The sequence below is a fragment of the Drosophila innubila genome (genome assembly GCF_004354385.1).
Source record: "Drosophila innubila isolate TH190305 chromosome 2L unlocalized genomic scaffold, UK_Dinn_1.0 4_B_2L, whole genome shotgun sequence".
Classification (NCBI taxonomy): Eukaryota; Metazoa; Arthropoda; class Insecta; order Diptera; family Drosophilidae; genus Drosophila; species Drosophila innubila.
In genome coordinates, this window is record NW_022995372.1 from 9,311,277 (window position 1) to 9,333,380 (window position 22,104).

The 22,104-nt window shown below is 36.8% G+C and overlaps 1 protein-coding gene across 1 annotated transcript in view; it reads left to right on the forward strand.

Annotated features, from left to right (window-relative positions):
- Positions 1-16,923, forward strand: part of LOC117779672 — a 34,482-nt gene extending 17,559 nt beyond the window's left edge. The window contains 5 exon segments of the mRNA XM_034615942.1: positions 11,747-11,892; positions 11,987-12,079; positions 12,917-13,008; positions 16,042-16,368; positions 16,454-16,923. Coding sequence (XP_034471833.1) covers positions 11,747-11,892; positions 11,987-12,079; positions 12,917-13,008; positions 16,042-16,368; positions 16,454-16,594 — 799 coding nt within the window. The 3' untranslated portion in view covers positions 16,595-16,923.
- The last annotated feature ends 5,181 nt before the right edge of the window (positions 16,924-22,104 follow it).

The following is a 22,104-nucleotide window of genomic DNA, read 5'->3' on the forward strand; positions in this document are numbered from 1 at the left end:
GAACAGAACCGAAGAGAATCGTAGAGATCTCCATAGAACTGAGAATTACGGAACAGTTTTGAAGGCATGTCGGAGAAGACGACACTGATGAATTTTCATTGAAAATCTCTCGACAGGATTTTTCGTGAATGTGATTGCCACATCCGTATTTTATTTTATTTCATTTCATTTCAGTTTGTTTACTTTTCTGTTGTCTGTTGTATTTTAGTTTGGCCTACCGCATAATATGATCATATGTCGTGCTGTCATATTTTCATCTCGCATTTCATATGCAATTTTTGTGCATATTTCGCTTGAAACAACTTAATTTCAAAGTCACTTGGTTAGCCACCCTGCAACCTCCCTCCCTTAACCCTCTGCTGTAATGCGAATTTAATAGATGGCAACACAAACAACGTTGCTCATTTACGTAGCCAGCAAACAAATGTCTTAATTTATTCATAACTTTTTTTCCCCGTTGTATATGTTTATTAGACTGTGAGGGGTATGAAATATTGGTAGGGGTAGCATAGAGGCGAAAATTGAAAAACCAGCCAACCCTCCGCTAGAGATGCAGACACAGATTCAGGTACAGATACAGATACAGATACATAGATATAGCTACAGACTCTGATAGAGAGTCATGTGCATGTGCCTGAGCAATTTCCATGTTTTGATTTATGAATGATAATGCGCTGTGACATCAGTTACAGGAGGCAGCCAGACATTCAGTCATTCAGCCAGTTTTGGGCATATGTCCGCATTGCGTTTAATTTGCATTAATGGGCGTGGTAATGGCCACCACAGCGGCCTTGGCCCTGGCCAAATCTTTTTTTTTTTACAGATTTTCACATTTCGTGCGTTTAATGAGGCGCAACGCTTTAAAAATGTTGAACGATGTGTAGCCAAGGGAGGGGAGGGGAACGGAATAATCAAAAGAAAGGGGAAGGCAGTTTGCAACTGTCGCAAATTTATTTGCATTTCACTTAACGTATGAGAGAGAGGAAGGCGTGGCATTTGGCAATAAGTCAATAACAAATAATTGTCATATAAATAACCCTTCATTAATATTAACTTCAACATATGCGTATTTAGGGGCTTAACCGTAATCCATATTCATGCAAAGGGGTTGGGTTTGGAAAGGGGTTGCAGTCTTGACTTTTCAATAAATTATAAAGTAATCAAAAACTGATTTGAAATTAAGTCATATTGCAACATAAGTTGACCAAAACAGCGAATTTAGTTTTCAGTTATGCGGCGGAGTTATGAGACTATTATAAAAAAAGAATTTGATATAAATGCTTAATGTAGTGTTTATCCTTAAATCATATATCAAAATAATGACTTTGACTTTGACTAGTTAATAGTTAATGAAAGCTTTTTGTTTGCTTATATCCTATGCTTTCTTCAACAAAGGTTAAGAAAACATTAAATTTCCTTATATTTATTTAGCTATAAATAATTTAAAAAAAGGATTTAAAAAAAATGGCTTAAAGATAAAAGATATTTTGCTTCAACCGTAAAATAGTCCTATTCGAGTTCTTTCTTATATAGCTCTCGTTCTTGAGCAGAGTTATCTATTTATTGCTCAACTCCATTATTGTTGTACGGCTTTTACGCATCTCTGTTTGCACTCCTTTTTCTGCGCTTATTTATTCGCATTCTTTTTGGTTAAATTCATGGCGCTTCGCTTGATAAGCGCTGGGGACTCGTGTCACCTGGGCGCATTATTTATGATGCGCCCAAAGGCCAACACACACACACACTCACACAGATACACTTGCATATCTTTCACATATACGCATATACACACACACATACACTCTCAATCCTTTCGCTGCGGTTACACTAGCGCTGCTTCCGTCGCTGTCGCTGTCTCTGTCGCTGTCGCTATCTCTGTCGCTGCCTGCGGTTTGCGGTCATTTGCTGTGGCTGCTGTGGCGACTGTCTCTTTTGCTCCTCCAATGTGGGCATGACTTCTCCTCCTCTCTTCGGTCTTCCCCCTTTCTCTGCGGCCTGCATCTGAATCATTATGAACGTTAACCAAATTTGCTTTATTCGCATGTAAAAATTCATTTGCATTCATTAATTGACACGACAAAACCCGAAATTAATTACATGGCTGCTGTTATCTTTGTCCCTCGCTCTGCTTCCCCACTTCCCTCTCCTTACTCCTCTGTTCTTATCAAGGTGCGGCTTCTCTCACAGTTGTATTTTTGGTTAGGAGTCTGTTTCTGGTTTCGATTGCGCTTTTTTTCCGTTCCCTTTTTCCTCGTTCCCTGCTACCTTATTCCATTTTAACTTCCCCTAGCCGAACTTCTCCTGTGACGCTTCTCACGTTGATTTGTGCAACATTTATTTTTTTTTAATTTGAAATTTACAACAACTCAAATTGGACACATTTCAAGATATCTCAATCTTTCGGACTGCTCTAGCTCGACAGCTGACGTTTTATTCGAAAACCATGGCCAATTTTTATGTTTAATTTAAAAAGACTATTAAAAAAGTTTTAGTTATGGTTAATAACTATAGGGGAAAGTCTGCTATTTCCCAGTATTTTTTTTTAAAAAAAATTTGATTTGCGATATTTCGCTTGTGGTCAATTTGATTGCAATTGTTGCTCGCTTTTTACTTCCCCCGTTGAAGTAATGTCGCCCTCCCTCTGTGCATTTATATAAGTAATAATCGCCTAATACTCGTAATTGATGGCCTGTCAGGGCTTCAACGGCAGCATCAGCAGCAGCAGCAGCAGAAACGGCAGCCGGACAAAGGGATAACTATAAGTAAGTGGGTTATTAGCACCGCAGGATGTCCAAGGACCGCCCGCCTGCTCGACTGGGTTGCATTGCAGGACAAGCGTCTTGCTGTGAATTAGGGAGACTCACGTACGTCCTTTCTTGATGATATTGTTGTTGCTGCTGTTGTTGTTGCGGTGGGCGTTTCATATTAGTAATGCAAACACACACAAAACAAGTCAGCATGGCACACTTTTAAGCGGGACAACTTAACTAAGATATTCCCTGTAAAAGCAGTTCGAGAATGGGACTCCATTTTTTATTTAGAAAGGTATTTCATGATATAATTTATATATATCTAATTAATATTACAATTAAAATGTACAACCTTGTATACAACAATGAAGTATTTTTAAAATTTTGTATCCCTATATTTCAAATTTTTCATCTGGGTTTTTTTTATATTTAATTCCTAGGACATCATTAAATTAAAATAAATATATTTGTCGTTTATATAAAAACACCTGATTTTCGATATTCACGATTTACTTTAACATAAAGAAATCTTAATTTATTTTAATTTTCAAAAATTGCTGAAATTTAAATAGTAATTTTGAACAGTTACATGTAGTACCTCGTCAGCTTTTATCAGCTTTTTTTTTCACATGTTAAACGTTTTTCTCACAAAATCTATATACCCAATCTCGGTTTTATTCACAGGGTATAATTAAATTCATACAGGCCGGCGCAAATTGCAGTCAGAGCCACAGATTCACTTAGTTCCCCTTTTTATGTCGATGACATTTTGTGAGCCAATTGAAATTCATAAGAAGGCGTTTATTGTTGTTACGCTTGTTGTAGTTGCTGTTGCTGTTGTTGTTTCAGTGTGCGTTGGCAACTCCATTAGACGGGATTGAGATCTTAACTTGGTTCTCTCTTGCTGCACACTGAGCCTTATGACATGACGAATTGTCTTAGTCGTATTATAGCTCTGTGTAGGGATTTATGTATTGTGGGTTCTATTTATGCGTGGACTCTATGTGGATGGCCTTTGGCTTTTTGAACGGATTTGTCAAATACGTGACTCTACTTCTGTCTCCCTTGCAACCCCCTCTCTCTCTCTGTCTTTCTCTCTGTCCTTCTCTCCCTACACGCACTAATAAACTCAATAATTATGATGATAAAATGATGATGTTGCTACTCATTGCTGTCGCGTTGTTAATGATAACGACACCTCATTGTTGCTGCTCTTTTGGGTTGCTCGAGTTGAGCTAACGGAGCTCTGATAATGTTTATACTTGATGGAACCGTTACTTAACTGCACATGCTAACATTCTGAATTGCCAGTTGCCCATTAAAAGTGGGTCGAGTTGGCGGAACAACAATCGGTTGCATCTTTATGTTGTGACTACATAATACCCTGGTTTTAAGCAGTTTCCTTTTGTTTATGGAACTTCTAAGCTGTGTCATTCTTCTGAATTCATTTTTTTAATCTTTTTGAAACCTTTTTTTTTAATCTGTTAATCTCTTATCATTATAAACTTTAACAGAATTTCATGTATTTTATAACATTTGCTTATGTGTAGTGATGATTTAACATGTGAGCAGCACAAATCTTCTAAACTATTCTTCTAAAACTTTGTTTTTATAATCTATTGAATTTTTTGTTATATTCAAAATTTTCTTCAGAATTTTTGTTGTGACTTAGTATTCTATTAATTCTAATTTAAGCGATTTAACATGCTTAAATCGAGCGAACCTTTTAGATTTGTACGTGGTATTTCAAGCTGTATGTCGCTTTTGCTCCCCCATTTGTGGGCAAAGGTAACTTAATGGCCCTAAAGGGCAGCCAAAATGCGATGCGAATGCAGTGACAAAACATATTTAACACGTCTAATGCATAAACATGGCCAAAAGTTTTGCTTACAGCCATGTGAGAAGCAGTTGGTAGTCAGGAGAATCAGGAGTTATCATTTTCCAGTCACCAGGTGTGCATCAGACATTATCATCATCATAATCATCATCATCATCATTGGGTTTGCCCTTCATTGCCTTTCACTTTCAATTAGATATTTTCATGGGCCTTATTCAAATTGCATTTGCCAGCAGAGGGTTGAAACAGCAGCCACTTGTGGGCAATCAGAGCTGCGAGTCTCGACTCTCCACTCTCGACTGGACTCGGACTGGATTCTCGGTGGCATCTGTAACCCTAAAAATGCGGCTCAAGTTGCATTGTTTTGACATGACACCCAAGCGGAACGCGACAGCGACTGCGACAGATTCTAGTCTAGAGAGAGGGGAGTTGCTGCTGTCATTGCGCCGGCGCAACTGTCTCTGTCAACCCTCGGCGGCGATGTACCACATGCCACATGCTGCATGCCGCTTGCCGCTTGCCGCTTGCCGCTTGCCAATTGTCAACTGTCTCGACACGGCGGCTGCTCTTAATCAAGTGTTGACAAGCAGCAACAACAATTTCACAATTGCATTTTAATAAACTCCATGATACATGTATTTTATACCCGTCGCCCTTCTCTTTTCACTCTCTCTCTCTCTCTAGTCCTTGTGCCTGGTTTAGTTTTCATTTAACACCTTTTTTGCTTTTGTTACAATTTAGGTTGCATGTTGTTTTAGGCGTACCACAGAAGCAGGCACTGACAGGCAACTGCAACTGTAGCTAAATCTATTTCTATTTTTCTATTTTGATTTCTAGCTTACAGCTGCCAATGGTTTTCCCTGAGCTCTTGTTGACTTTGCAGATTGACTGATTTGCTATGCATTTTTGTTATTTGAATTAATTTGAATAGGATTTTAATAGTAATATAAAAGTAATATTTGTAATAAATATAATTTAAATAAATTAATTGTAAATACAATTTTATTGCATATGTTCTATATATTAAATTGTATTATTATTATTATATATATTAGATATTGAGTTGATATTTGCATTTAATAATGTAATGACATTCTCATGTCTAATTCAATTTTCCTACAGTCTCTCAGCTAAAAAAATTCAAGATATTAATTAAAAATTAAATTTATATTAATTAAAAATTTTATAATATATGAATGATTTCGACAGACAATTGAGAAAAATTTAAGGAAGTTATAAAAATTAATAAAAGTCTTTGGCTTTTAATAGAAATATCTTTCATTTGAAGAAAAAATCCTTTAATATTTAAATTTGGGCTTGTTTTAGTTATCTGTTTTCTTCGTCACGTTTTAAACATACACTTTTATTATTTAAAAAATATTATAGAAACTACAAAGCCTAGTGACAACAAAAAATTGTCTTTTGCTAAATTTTTTGCTGGGTTGAACCGACTTGAATAATGGTTCCTTGATAATTTCTTAAAAGAATTCGACAATTATTGTCATTTGATCTTTGTTCAATAGATGATAATATAATACTGCTAAATGTAACATGCTTCAATTGCTTTATTCAATTCGATAAATATCCTTTGTTTTGATTGCGAATCTAATTATTGTGTTCCTTTATCCCCTTATCCAGCTGCTTCTGTTTCAAGCATGTGGTCAGCCATTTTGTTTAGTTGCCGTGACATATGTTGCAAGGATTTCAATTGCTTGGCACTTGTTAAGCGACCCCAGGGCTAAAGGCCGAAACTGCCAAACGGGCATCATCTCATTTGAAAACGATTTAAGCCCTTCCTCCCACCGTACATTTACCTTCTCCCCACACCTCATTTCTTATTCGGATTCCCATGTTGCACTGTATGCTTGTTCGTAATCAAGTTGAAATGACATTTCAGTTGAGTCGCGTCACGACACGACGAGTCCTTGTACATGTCTGTATCCTTCTTGAGGCTGGGCACAAGGTGTTTCGTTTCACATATCAACAACTTGTTTCGGCCTGCCTGCCACTAGCAACGTGCAACATGCTTCATGCTACATACAGCCTGCCTGCTGTTTAACCTCGCACATTAACATGTCCTTTCGATCTATCTATCTCTCTCTCTCTCACTCTCTCTCTCACTCGCTGTGTCCTTTGTGTGCATGTCCTGCTGCCCGTTGTCATTGTCAACGCAAATCTGTTTTGATTTTAATCCTGCTTATGCGCTCTGAAGCCGACTCGGCTTGGGCTCGGGCTCGACTCGACGTTGCATGCCATTGGACTTGCGGGGCATGCAACTGGCCTACAACTACAACTGCTGCCACATCCTGCGCCTGCTTCAGCCTCGCTATTCATTGTTGTGCAGCGATCCGTGTTGCTTGTTGTTGAACACAAATCCGCTGATGTCGTTGTTGCTGCCACTCTGTTGCAGCTTCCGTTGATGATGATTATGCGCCTTAAGTGCCGAAATCAATGCACACAAATGGCCAAATTACATGGTCAACGGGGGGTTGAGTTGCCACTCTCAAAATATGGGCAGGAGAGTGTTGCAAGTGTTGCTGTTTTGTTTATTAATCAATTGAGTTTTCTTTTTTTTTTCGGTGTGTGAAACGTTGCACGTGAAGAAATCTAGAATGAACATAAAAAATGAGAAATAAATGAAATGAAATAAAATTGAGAGAGCAACAACTTAGTTAAGTAGCGTGTGCATTTGACACTTGTTAAAATATTTGCGCCTGTCTGCAACACACACACTCACACACACTTGCACACTCGCACACTCGCACAACACTTGAGCTTCTTGATGGTCCTGACGGGGTTGTTGCCAACGCCCGTCGACTGTCGCGTATTTAGCGAACGTGTTTTCACAACTAACAAGGATGTTAATTTTGTTGTTGTTGTTACAGTTGCTATTATTGTTGTTGCTGTTGCCGTTGCTGTTGCCGTTGCACGTCGTCCTTTTGCGGCACTATTTTTATTTTATTTCAAGCTTTACACACCAAATGCCTTTTCACACCCAGCCAAAATGCTCATGTCCTGTGCCCCGGTCTCGTATTCTTTTATATACACTAACAAACCAAAAGGATCTCTTACTTTTCTTAAAATTAAAACAAATTAAAATTAATTGTAAGACAGTGCTTACGAAATAAAATCTTGTTAATAACGATTTCAAAATGAAATATCATAGTTTATTATAGACAAAGTTGGCTTTCGTCTTAAAAATCTTATATTGAATCTATGAAATAGTATAGGTACACAGACTATGTAAAATAAATTTACTTCCAAGAAATTCATGATTAAGAAAATTTGTAATATAATTTCATAGTCAGTCATTCCATTTGAAAATTACATCCACTTATTCTACACAAAGTTATTTACACAAAATTAAATTAAAATCTCCTTGCTATTTAAAGTTACTTCATTTACATTTTGGTATCAGTGAAAAGGTCTTCGAAATGCCGTTTGAATGATACGAAACTTTCCTTAACCCATTAAGTACCCATTAAAATTTTTGAATTTATGTAAAAATCTACTCTTTTGACTTTTTTCCTAGGGCTAAAACAAAAACGTTTTGATGCAAAAAGTTTCTCTAAACAATTTTAATAGTGACTGCAAAAAATTTTTTCAATAATATCTTCGCATATATTTTTTATGATTTTTTGAAACATGCAAAAAATTACCTTGTTTTTTTTGAAAATTTTTTTTGAGATCATCCCATACAAAAAAAATCATAAAAGATATAAGCAAAGATATTTTTGAAAAAAATTTTTTACAGTCACTATTAAAATTGTTTGGAGAAACTTTTTTCATGACTATATATATATTATATACTAAAAATAAATATATTAAATATATTAAAAATAATATATTTTAAAGTATGTTGAATACCAAATACCAAAAATAAGTAATTCTTTTTTTTTTTTTTTTAGAGTATTTGCCATTCGTTGTAGCTTTGATAAATGCTTTCGCTCGTATTTTATTTTTATTTTGTCGCCATCGTTGACGTCGCTGCTGTTGCTGTTGCTGTTTATTTTACGGGCAGTGACGATTATGTGTGTCTCCCGGAATGGGAGCCGGGCAATGTGCGGAATATGTGGCGAAGGCAAAAGGGACTCAGAGGAGGAGGAGAAGGGTTGGGGAGATGGGTTGGGGTTAAAGGAAACCTCAGCCACATCCGATACTCGTCGGCGGCGTTGGCCATTTTGTGTTTGGATTGATGCGACCCGGCGCTGCGAACTAAATACTTTGCACAAGCGTTGTCCTCCACACAATGAGGACGAGGACACATGACAAACGATGACAGGCCAAGGGCTGTAGAGGTAGAAAGGGTAGGGGGTTGGGTAAGTCTGCTGTTGACTGGGTAAAAGCATCCTTCACACAGCTTTGTGCTTGTTGGTTTAAGAAAATTATTAAGGATATTTTTGTGGTGCTGATGAGTTTGCCGAGTACTTTTTCGGATGGGACCGTTGACTGACCAACCCAAAGCAAACATTGTGTGGTGTGTGGGTGTGTGTGTGTTGGCTAAGTGTGCGGCCAGCGTAGTGAGCACAAATAGCAAAACAGGAAGCTCAAGTATGTTTACAGTTGACAACGCCAGAGCAGTTTGTTTCCCTTCCCCCCTCTAAGCATCCCAATCCTCGCCATAATCATCCAATCGAACTCGCAGCTTCATTCACAGTTTCGGGAGTCGCATCCAGGCACGTAGTCTTCGCTTTTGTTTGCCTCTCCCATGTCCAAGTGTGTGAGTTTGAGTAATGGACGCTTTTATTTGAGCTCCACATGCGCACACACACTCACACACACACACACACACACACATACAGTAGAGATATGTGCCCCCTTATTCCCCGATTATACTTCGCAGTAAAGGCGCTGTGTCAAAAGGGGTCAAATGCTATATATCCCTTGCTAACGTTGTTGGCCATATTTGTTTGGTTTGGCAACGTTTTTGGCTTCATTATTATTTCGTTTTTCGAACATTGTCATGGCGTATCAATCACTCATATACAGCATCGGGAGTAGGTTAGAGGAATCCGAATTTGGGGCGATTGGGTTAAGAGTCGATTGCCTGATGAATTCTGCACTTAAATAGTAAAAATTTGTATGCCATTCATTTATATTGTATACACAACAAAATGATGACTGACGAGTGGCGAGTGGCGAGAAACGAGAAACGAGAAATGAGAGACGAGTGTCAATTGTCGAGTGCAAATCAACGATTGCTCTTTACACAATTGTCTCGCTTGTTGTAATTGATGATGATTTGTTTACTGTGTTACCCATTTATTATTATAAATCACGAATTGTCATACCACTTGACAAATTCTTCCATTCGATTTGTGTTTGATTTGGATGTATTTAGTGTTTGTAATCAACAACAGCTCTAATTGAACGAAAGCATAACATGCGTTTGAATTATTTGCACAACAGCAGCAAAAGTAATAATAATGTGAGACTTATCTACACCCCTCCCCACACTATAAATCTCGTGAGCTTCTCAATGCATGCAATGTCACAGACAGTCGCAGATCCTGGCAGAATTCTCAATACTCGAGTCCTTACTTGCTTGCAGCTAATCGTTTTCGCATTTTGAGCACGTTTAATACCGAACGCGTGATACTGATTACCATATGAAAGTTATACAAGTATTAGCATTACCAATACCTCTGCAATTGAACTGTACTTGGTCCCAATGAGCATAAGAAGTGGTTGATAAATAAAACAAAGCGACTGAGAATTGTATTGGTTGAAGAAGAGTTGATTGGTTTGAAAATTGTGCAGCCAAGAAACTCCTCTGTCCTTGGTCTGGAAAATATATTATTCAGTGATTTCTTGTCGGAGAAATCCGGAGGCAGCTGAGCAGTCTTTATGATTAATTGATTCTTTTGATTTTCTTAATTTTTGAGTATATATTTATTAAAAAACCGAGCAGTTTAAAAAGAATTTAAGAAGAACTCAATTAAGTTCTCAATATTATCCATAAATTCAAGGCAATCCTATCGATACTCGAGTCGAAATTGAATTTTGGCTAAAATTGGTTTAGAATAAAAGTTTAGTTGGAGTACAGATTTCTAGTTTAAGCCAGTGGCCACATAGAGCTCGCCGATCTCTTTTTTTACCCGTTACTTAATAAATAAGTAAAAGGGTATATTGTGTTTGTTGGAATGTATGCGAGAAACAGCGAGAAAAGGAGTCTTCTCCGACCCCATAAAGTATATATATTCTTGGTCCGCATCAACAGCCGTGTCGATATAGCCATGTGTGTCTGTCCGTCCGTATGAACAAAAGGATCTCAGAGACTATAAGAGGTAGAGTAACCAAATTTGACACACATATTTCAAAATACCCCGTCGCCCCCGAAAATCGTTAAAAGTCACCACACCCAAAGTTTTTATGATAATACAGTTTTTATTGTAATTAACGTTATATAGTAATACTATCTAATATCTAATATCGCATCAAGATCAAACAAGTAGAACGGCAGTTATGGCGATTTAATGTTTTCAAAGTAATATATTATATATATTAAATTTCATTCCCGAAAAATCTCATTTTAAGATTTCCGTACTTGCGAAAACCGAACTTGAAATAAGATTTTTGTTCTCATCTTTAGAAATTCCTAACTTAGACATTTTTTGAGATCGTTTGTACTTGAAAATGGCCTCTTTAAGTACGGAAATCTTGAATTTTTTCTGAGTTTACAAGTAATTTCTTTAAAGTACTTTTATATATATTGAAATAAGTAACAGGTCGGGATCTCGACAATAGCTTTTCCCACTCGATTTTCATTTATTTTTTTTATTAAATTGGAGAAATTGACGGATCTTTTATGTCAAAGCCTCTGGGGAATTCTTACGGAAAATATTGCTCACTGTTTATATATTTCTTTTGTAAAATGTAGAATATAACTGTGGAATTTTAGCCATTAAACTACCTCTTTTTTCCAAGTCCCCCTTATGAAATTACTGCTTAGTATTTTTCACACGTGGAAGAGATGTTACAGCTGAAAATATCTAAGATATTTTCAAGTAATTGACTGTAAATTACGTTTAAATGTATTTTCTTAACTCTTGCTTTTATAGAATGTCTACTTTTCTCTCTCATTCACAAATGATTTACAAATATCCGCATTCTATTTATGAGCCCCTCCTAATGTATATCTTCTTTTCACTCTTTGCAGCTATGCGGTGATCACAGGATTAATTGGAATGCTATCGCGTCGTTGCATGAAGGTGCGCGAGTCCATTGAGCAGAATCAAAGCGTCATGTTGAGCCTGTTGACCACGTTGGGATTCCTCACCCGTTTCATTGATGTTTGTCCGCCAGGTGAGTCACAAGCCCAAAAAAGTCGCACCTCTGTTCGGTAAACAGAACTTCTAATTGATGCTTCCTCTCTTTTTTGTCCCCTATTTTCCAACAGGACCTGCTGATCCCACACGTTTGCTGAGCACTGCCAAATCCACAGAGCTCTTTGGCACCGTCTCAATGTTGGCTGGCTGTGTGGTGCCCATAGGTAAGTTGAAATTGAACCCATTGATTGCTAAACCAAATCAAAAATCCAAATTGAAGCCAACCAAACGGACCAAACAGTAGCCGGACATCTGCCTCCGTGAAGGTGCTAATTGCATTCAACCTGCGAAGTCTACGTGATTTCTGTCCACGAGCGGAAATTAGTTTTTGACTGCTTTTTATGCAGTTAGTAATGTTGTAGTCATTTTTTTTTGTGTTGCTGTTTTTATACCCTGTATTTATTTTTTTGGAACGAAAAGGGGGGATAACTAGAAATGGGCCGATATTTGAAAACATAATCATTAACTTCATTTGGATTTGAGCATTGGGTGAAAAGCTGTACCTAAGGAAATCTACTGAAATGGTGAAGTTAAGACGGGAATAATTTCTTAGCTGTTTTATGGAAACCTTGCGACATATATTGATTGGCCGGGCTTAAAGGTAGAACATCGCTTCCAAATGAAATGCAAATAAAAAAACTACAGAACTACTGACTGAAAAAATTTTAAGCAAATTATGTAAGAAAAAATATGTGAGAAAGCTTGAAAGGATATTTAGTCCTTGAGGGAACATAGAAATTTTAATCAATTCTTTGTTTTTTTAGTATAAAACTAATGTACAAAATATGTATAAAATATTAAGATAGTTACAGAGTATTCTCCCAGTCGAGCATACTCAGCTGGTTGCAATTTATTTATTTTTATTTTGATGTTAACAATATGCCAAACAACATTGTATATTGAATCCTAACTTCAATATCCGTTTACTGTCGCTTCTTCTTCTTCTTTATGCTACTCATCTTTATCATCATCCTCTTCTTCTTCTTCTTCTTGTATTGCAGGTGAATGCATTCCTCCGCGCACGACCGCCTTGGCGGCATCGACTTTTAATCTTTACGTGTCGCTGGCTTCGGTGGATGTGAACACTTTTCAGGTGAGTCGTCAGGCTAAAGCCCCCTAGTTCCCTACTGCTGCCCCCACTCCAGCTTGTTCTGAACCCTACTTCTCTAAGTTTCCCCCTCTGTCGCTGCTGTCTCGTCAAGTGGACAAACGCTTAAACAAATCACAAAGTCAGCCGTTGAAAATTTCATTAGGTCGCATTTTTTGTTGTTTTTGTTGCGTTTCTTTGCTTTGCACTTGAGAAGTTTGTCGCACGTGAAATCGCCTGAGAAAATTGAGAAAACCAACTGAAGCAACAACAACAGAAATAACAACAACGACAACAACAACAGCAGTAATGGCAACAACTTCAATAAAAAGTTAGAGTTCAATTTAAAATATTTAGGCGAAAAGTTGTCGCCGTTTTGTGGATTTGGCAACGAGTGAAGGTGGCAAATTTGCATATTGGCAAATGTTCTGACTGCCAGTCAGATGTCATCAGGTGAAAGGTGTGTGTGCGCGTGTGCGAGTGTGGGTGTATGTGTGTTTTAGTGGTATGACATTTGCACAACAGCAGCGCCAAATGACAAACAACATCAACGCCATTGAACCGCAATGGCGGCATAGCTGACATTTGGTTAACTTGGTGGATCGCTTGAGTAGTTGCGCTGTGGCTTTCAAGGGGTGATGGACAGGGCAAGGAAGGCGGGGGTGTATTGCACAAATATTTTGACACTTTACTTTGGAGCATGTCGAGCTTGTCGCAAGAACACGCAAAACTCGTCGTGGCATTTGAAATATGCAAGCATTTCAGGTTGCAAGTTGATTGCCAAAATGAAACGGCATACGAAAGTAGAGTGAATGATGCCATTGATTGACTGACTGACTAAGTGAAAGACTGACTGACTGACTGATTGACAGACTGGCTGAATGAATGAGTAAATGACTGGCTGTATGATTGCCTAACTGATTGCCTTGTCTACATTTCATTTCCTGCTGCGTTGTGTCAATATTTGTGACCCAGCTTCAAGTTGTCTACGCAACTCGCCACGTTTCTGCCACGGCTCCAACCCTTCTCATTCCCCTGCTCCTTTCCCATCTACCCCCAATTGCTGATGCGTCTCGCTTCCCCGCAACGCACTTGACAAACTAATTTGTTGCGCAAACTTTGCCGAGCACAGAGCCATTTCATGGATTAGACGCAAGCTAGGCGAAAACTTGCCAGCCGTTTATTTGTTTTAAATTACCACAAAAATAGATAAAGCCAGGCTAGAAAAGCTAACCACTCTACGCTCATCTTTCTCCTTTTTTCTCTCCTTCTGCTTGTTGTTCTTATTTGCTGGCTAAAAAATATGTATGTATAACTATGGCTGGCAAATAATTTGATTTGGTTTTAATCAGTGAAAGATACACACACACACACACATAGAACCATAGAGCTGCTCAATGTTCAAGTGGTGCTGTTGTTGTTGTTGTTGGTGGTGGTGGTGGTGCTGCTGCTGTTGATGCTGCCTCGCAAATATTGACTTTGTAAAATGAAATTTTCAAGTTTAACCCAAGCACAAGGCACATCATTCGTCAACACACACACACACACACGCACACACGCACACACCACACTAACACACACACACGCACACACACACCACACTAACACACACACACACTCAAATGCACAGCCGAGCGCGTCCTGTTGGCAGACTGATTGTTTTTTGAAGGATGCCGCGCATCGCGAGCATTGCCTGCTCTGTGAGCCATGCACAAATCCTCGCTCATATCCTGCCCCTGTCTCTGCCTACTTGCCTCCTGGTGCCTCTCTAATGCCTCCTGCCAGTAAACCAGCCAGGCACGTCAATTGTTTGGCTAAATATTTACTCAATGCTCGTACAAGTTGCCAGTTTCAGTTTTGGTTTTATTTTATTCCTTTTTTTTTTTTTTAATTTAAATTGTTGTAGCCCACTATGCAACGGGGGTAGCTTTAGTCAAATGCAACTCTATGCTAAATATTAAAAGAGGGTTGCTTAATTAATTTCCAGTCAACTTGAAAGTGAGTGTGATTAGCATAAAGTTAAACCTACTTATGTGGCCAATATTCTCAAAACTGAGACTCTTCACACTTGGTTTTCGAATGTTACTTTTCAGAGCTTAAAAAAAGCTTTTATTTTTAATATTTGTAGACTGATCAATTCCAGGATTTATAATTGCTAATTGCTATTGATATTCGATTTAATATAACTAAATACATAAATATTGGCGTATGTATTTGACTTATATGAAAAAATTAAAATTTTTATGAGAAAATTAAATTAATCCATTATTATTATTATGTTTTTTTTTTAAGGAAAAGAGTTGAAAATAACACTCATACTCGTATTGAAATTATTATTCCATTATTTTTGGCTAAATATATATTTTTTATTTTTAATTTCTGTAAGTTAATGCAAAATTTAGTTATTATATTTGTTTTGGATTTTTGATCGTAACATGGATGTAGTTAATTTTAATGTCGTATGTGGTTTTTAAATATTACAATCATAATGATACAACTAACTATTAATAGCTATCAATTGGGCTATTTTTTTTTAATAACTTAACCTTTTTAAAATACTTGAATATTTAAATCGTTTTAAAGTATTATTTGTGCTTATTAAGATTCGACTCCATAGGGTATCACAAAGTCCTTACAGTTTGTATATTTAATTTGGTCTTTTTTTTTTCTGTTTTTGGCCTTCGTCGGTCGCCGCACGGCTGCCAATGCAAACAAATTAGAAGCGAGAGCTCAATGTCCGTCCGACCTGGTGTTTGTCCTGCTCTGTTCCGCTATGCAAATAAATGTATACCACACACACACACAACCATACACACACACAACCATTATACGTACATGTACACACGCACAACAAACAATTGAGCACTTCACTTCCTGCTCTGCTCTAAACAAGTGCCACTCTTTGATATTTGCTTTGACTTAATTAAAACATTTGCACAGTGATTTCACATTTTTTGTTTGGTTGTTTCTGTTTCAAGTGTTGCCAATTAAATGACGCTCTATCCTTTCCTCAAATTTCTCTCTCTTTTTTTATAACAGGAGGTGCTTTCGGTTGAGGGTCCATTGTCGCTGAAGTTGTTGGATGTGATGACCATAATATTGAACTATAGCGTTAGTCGAACGATCGATACAAAGAGTGGCGAGAGCTCCACAATGTTGATAGATTTGATAGCATCGCTGGCGTTCTTCAGCGTCAACAATCGTCGGCATCAGGACCTTCTCATATCGGAACAGTTTGCGGTGATCTTCAAGAGTTTGGCCAAGCTGTCGATTGAGTTTAATCCGGTGATTTATCCTTTTCTGGTCACCATATGCTATAACAATGCTCCAGCCAGGCAGCTCATATCACGTGACTTTGATCTAGGGGTGAGTAAACCTGCAGGACGAAATTTCCTTGTTAACTCCTTAATCTTTACATGTTTTTCTCTCTCTATCTCTTTATCTTTTTCAGTTCCTCGATGAATACAGCAAATCGGAGGCGGCCAAGCGAAATCGTTTAATTCAAATGATGCACAACAATAAGAATAGCAACCAGAATAAGAATAATGGCAACAACAACAACAACAACCAGCAGCAGCAAAACAGAGCCTAATTCTCCATCTCCCTCTTGTTTTACCTATCGCTCTCTGCCAGTGTGTGTGTGTGTGCACATCTCTCCCACAAAGTGATATTATTTTCAAAGAAAATCAAAAAAAAAAAAACAAACTCAAAACATTCGCAAGGGAAATTTGCTGATAAATGAAAAAGCTAAATGATTTATAATATTTTAACAAATAATTTATAATCAAAAAGATACTTAAATCTATATATATATATAGTATATATATATAAATATATCGTATAATAGAAATAACGCCTTATGTTTAAAATCTCAACTCACAAATCACATTCACATTCAGAACAATAAGAAACAACAAACAACTCGCATAGTTTTATTTACAATTATCATCATAATTTATGTTAGTTTTGGAAAAGTATTAACACATTCATCTATCTCTATTTACACTTATTCACATACTCACAATATATTTTTGCAAATTCACTCGGTTTTTGCTCTCATTTTGAATAACGGAATTCAATTGAAGTATTTTCTCATTTCCTTATTTTTTGTACCACCTACTAATTTATAAAAGGCAAGCTAATGTAGATCTTTTTTTATAAAGACTTCTGTCCAATCAATTATTATTAATAATATAATAAAGAATAATGAGATAAACTTAAATATGAATTTTGCATTTTCACTTTTTTTACAAAATGAATTGGAATGATTTGTGGTATACCACTAAATTGAAGAAGTGAATGAAAAAGTAATTTTTTAAGTGTTTCACCAAAAATGTATAAAGGAAGTGTAATCAAAGAGAAGTTTATGAGATTTTTAACTTAAGCATAGTCTTTATTTCTTGGTGCTATTTAATTTATTTCTGCTAAGAATTCATTAGACAGAAAATAAAAATTGAAAGCGTTTCTGTTTGAAGCTTACACACTTTTTGTAAATCGTTGTTTTTGAGATATTCAGAAAAACTGGATATATTAAATTAATACAAGCTTAAACAACGGATTTAGATAAAATAAAGAAGTTATAATATCATAAAGAGTTTCCCTTCCCTTTCTCAAGGATTGCTTAAATGTAATTGCTTAACATCTGCTTAACTCACTAGCTCGACTTGCAACCAAACCACCTCCGTCCAAGGTAGATAAACAATCACGTAATATTTTGTATTTCAACACAGGTTGCTTTCTGAAATTTACGTTTGAAGTGTTGCAAACAATGGGCAGGCACTGTTTGCAATTTCTTTTGGGGCACACAAATTAAAAACGACAATAATGATGTACATAGCAATTTGTGGGTGTGTCCGGGGTAGCCAGGACACAAGGATGCACGGATACAAGGATGCTGAGGATGTCAGCCAAACAAAACGAGAAACGGAGAAAAACAAAACTCATCAGACGACAGTTCTCTCGGGTTGTGACGAGTCGTCAGCTGCGACGTGGAGCGCCTTTTGTCTTGGACTCTGTGGGCGGTGGGCGTGTGCGTTGAGTTGTCCATTGTCTCATTGTCCACGTCGTTGCACCTAGCCTGAATTATGTCACACGATAAGGGGGGAAGAGCAAGAGTCGAATAGGAAGGAGGAGAAGGAGAAGGAGGACAACGACAACGACAACGACAACGACGACATCTAATTTCTTTGGACATTGTACGTGTGGGTTTTTTAATGCTGCCATATGCACAACCCCTGCCGAGGGGGTTGGCAAATTGCACAAAAAAATACAAAATGTGGAAATTGAAAGGCGGCTGTGAATAATACGAAGTAATACTCGTAATAATACAAGTAAAAGGCCTCAAGAAAGGCCTCTCTGGCGACAGATTGAAGTCACTCAACTTGAAATGAAATGCGACAGCGTTGAACAGTTGCACAATCAAACATCAGCACAGCAATGCCATCAATTGATGGGGTTGGGTATATACCCTGTGTCGCGTGACATGTAACAAAGCCAGCAAATTAATCATACAGATATTATCTAGTTATTTATAATCATGAATTTAAAATGTAATTGCTATTACAAGTTGATAAAAAAAGTGCAATTAATTTGTGAAATTAATAAATATATGAAATAAAAAAAATTTTACTGTTTTTCATAGAGTAATCCGCTTTATTTTGCTTAACATTAAGTTTTTAATTTTAAATAATTAGATACAGCTTTAAGTAAATAACTCTTTATTTTAATATTGTGAAACACTTGTATTAATTTTGGCTTACATTCTATTTAAATTACAGAGTATTTTCTTGTCGTTGTTAGATTTTTCCCTGTGTGTCTTGTTGGTATACAATATTTTTAATTTGTAACGCAAAATCAATGAACAAATTGGTGTTAGCAGAAGCCAAGTGCTTGACGGGTCTTTTGTTGTCTTGGAATTGGAGTGGGAGTGGTAGTGTTTGTGGGGGAAAAGGGTATACGAGTACTTAATATGTGTATATAAATATAGTACAACTCTTTCGAAGAGTAGGCAAATGACAGTGCATCAAACAACCCTTTGGAGCTGATCCATAAAACCATAATTGCTATGTAGATGCGGTCGCTGGCTTTCGTTCTAATTGTTGGGCACAACAGCAACAACAACAATAACAACAAATATATACATGTTTAGGTATATCAAAATAGGAAAGAGTGACTAAGCAGACGACAGTTCAGCGAGTAAGTCAATATATCACAAAATACCAATTTGGGCCGCGTTGGCTCCTCAATCAAAATTATGACAATACAACAATAGACAACAGCAACAAACACAACAACAACAACAATTAGAACAACCCCTGTGGGAGCTGCGTTTTGTGTAGATTAGTTAAGCGTAGGCGAATGACAATTAAAATGAAAAAGTGCCGGACGAACATTGCGTGCAATGGACGCATAAGGTTTCAGCTTTACGACAATTTTCCAGGCTGGGGGTTTGTTCAGTTTTTTTGGTCCGTGTTTGGGTTTGGTCATTTCAGCTTTAAGCCACAAAGTTAATTGCAGCTTAAAGAGCAGCAGAACAAACTGATTTCGAGGTGTGGCCCAAGCAACAATAAGAACAACAACAACAACAGCAGTTAGACAAACAAATTTCGAATTTCGCGCCTTTTCCGCAACCCGAGAAAAAAGTAAAGAATAAATGAAATGTTGACCAAAGCAAAGGTAAAACAACACAATGTATACCAATATTTATATACACTATATTTTGGTCACTAAAAATACCATAAAACACTACAACATATTTAGTTTAACTTTTTTTTTTTGATTCTTAAAAAACAACAAACAATCAACAATAATCACTTTTATTTTTATTTCTATAAATAACAAAAATTATTTCGTATTTTTTGAAAAAAAATATGTGAATAATTGTAAGTTTGCAATTTGTAATTTAAATCTTACAAAATTGAGTATTAAGCTCATAGGATGCGATGAGCAAGTTGATGTATATAAAAATATCCTATATTTAACTATATAAATCACTGATTATTTCGAATAATATGAAAATCTTACAGATTTGGATTTCAGTAAACTAGCATAAGATTTCCTGTTATTGTAGTAGATTGTGTAGTAAGTAATTTACAAGTTTCTCATAAATTATAATCTTATTGTTGTACAGCATAATCAATCCTAGTATAACAAAAATAACATTTAAATCTACTTCGTCTTTCAATACATATAAATATAATATTGTTGAATTGCATTAGTTATGTTCGATATTACCTGTCCTTTTGATTTGTTATTTTATTCAGTAATTTGTAAAAAGTGAATATGCCCGTTACAAGGACCTTAAAAAGGGAAAGTTGACGGTTCATTTGGTTTTTTTTTTTTTTATGGATTTTGACTTTTCAGTTTTGTTTGCTGCGCTGCGCTTGTCCCAAAATGTACAGAATGACTCTGACCAGGTCTATATAGTTCTGTCCTCTTTTGTTCTAGACGCAACTAAACTGTCTCTGTCTTTGTGTGTGTGTGCTGGACTTCCGGCCAGGATACGCTTCTAATTTGTTTACAAGCGAGGACGACGAACGGTCCTCGTCGTTGACGTGCCCGGCGCACATTATGCGCGATGCACGGCCTCTGATAAGCAGCTGGACACAAAGTCCTGGGGGTGGCTTCGGCAAGGACTTCGACTCCAATTCCCAGTTGGACAGCCAGCAAGTGACTGACTTTGTGACGTTGGGACGTTGTAAAAGCGGACAATGATTGCGTGTGGGCAACGCTGATGACCTTACGATGACACCCAGCTGATTATAAAGAAATACTCGTTTCCTTTGGTCCTAGTTATACGGGGTTGCGTGTGCGCTCAAATTCAGCGGAAATGTTTGCAACAAACGTTAAATTATGTAACTAAAACACGACCGAAACTCAAAAAGATCCTGGTGCTGGTCTTGATATTGGTCCTGGTCCTGGCAATGCTGAGACCATTGAAAATCAGCGAACCGCAGTTGGCTAAGCTGCTGTCCATGTCCATGTCCATGTCCTTGCCCATTTCCATGTCCAAGTCCTTAAGCGGCTTTGTCCATAGTCCATAGTGCTCATTTGCACGTGAGTCGCAGGCAGCGAAGCGTCAAGGCTTACCCTGGGACCACGAACTACGGCAAAGGGCATACGGCAAACGGACCACGGGCTGGCTATGTGCAACTATTTGTGGCCCAAACCATTCGCGGGGCTTTGCTTTCAGCTGCAAATTTATGGCCACATAAATAACACAACAGAGAAAACCAGTGGCATCAGCCGCAGTTGCAGTCAAAGCTCCGAAACAGCAACAAGGCCAACTGATAAAATGCATAACACACTAACAATATGAAACTAAAGATACTCTACGAATGGTTTTGCTAACATTTTTTAAATAAAATCGGAAACTTGGAAATAAATAAATACAAAGTATAAAGAGATTTCAGTACAAACGCGATGAGCTCTATTTGAATTGATATCCTGTTAGTAAGAATAAATAAAAGTATATGAAAATTTCAAGTAAAAATTAATTCTAAGCAAATGAGTGGTAAAGTCACATATAATTACAATAATATATCTGTCATTTATGTAGAAGATTACAGCTAAATTATATCTGGCTGACATTGATATAAATATATTTTTAATCATACCCAACTCGTGTAGTGTATTTTGGTCGTAAAAAACCTGATGCCATTTCTTTATTTCATATGCATATTTATAGCTTAAATAAATATCAAATAATATGGCAATAAATTTGAGCACGCTCTTTGTTTTAATAATAACTATAAAAGAGAGGCGACGAGAAGTGAGTTCAGTCACAAGCGCGTTCATTTGTTTATTTGAAAGATATTAAATATGCATAAATAACAAAAATAAATATACTATTGGCATATGCTAGACTGGAAAATACTCTTTATGCTGAATAAACGTTTAGATAAAATGAAAACAGCACGGAAAATATGTAATTACTTAATATTAAAAGAAAAGTAGATGTCTATCGGAAGTTTGCTAAAAAATTGTCCAGTTTCTTTTTGGATTATGATACAATTTTTGGAATATTTCAGGTTCTGTCAACATTAAAAGTTTTATTATAACCTTTATTGACTTTCCTACAAAAACAATAGAGCTCATAAAATA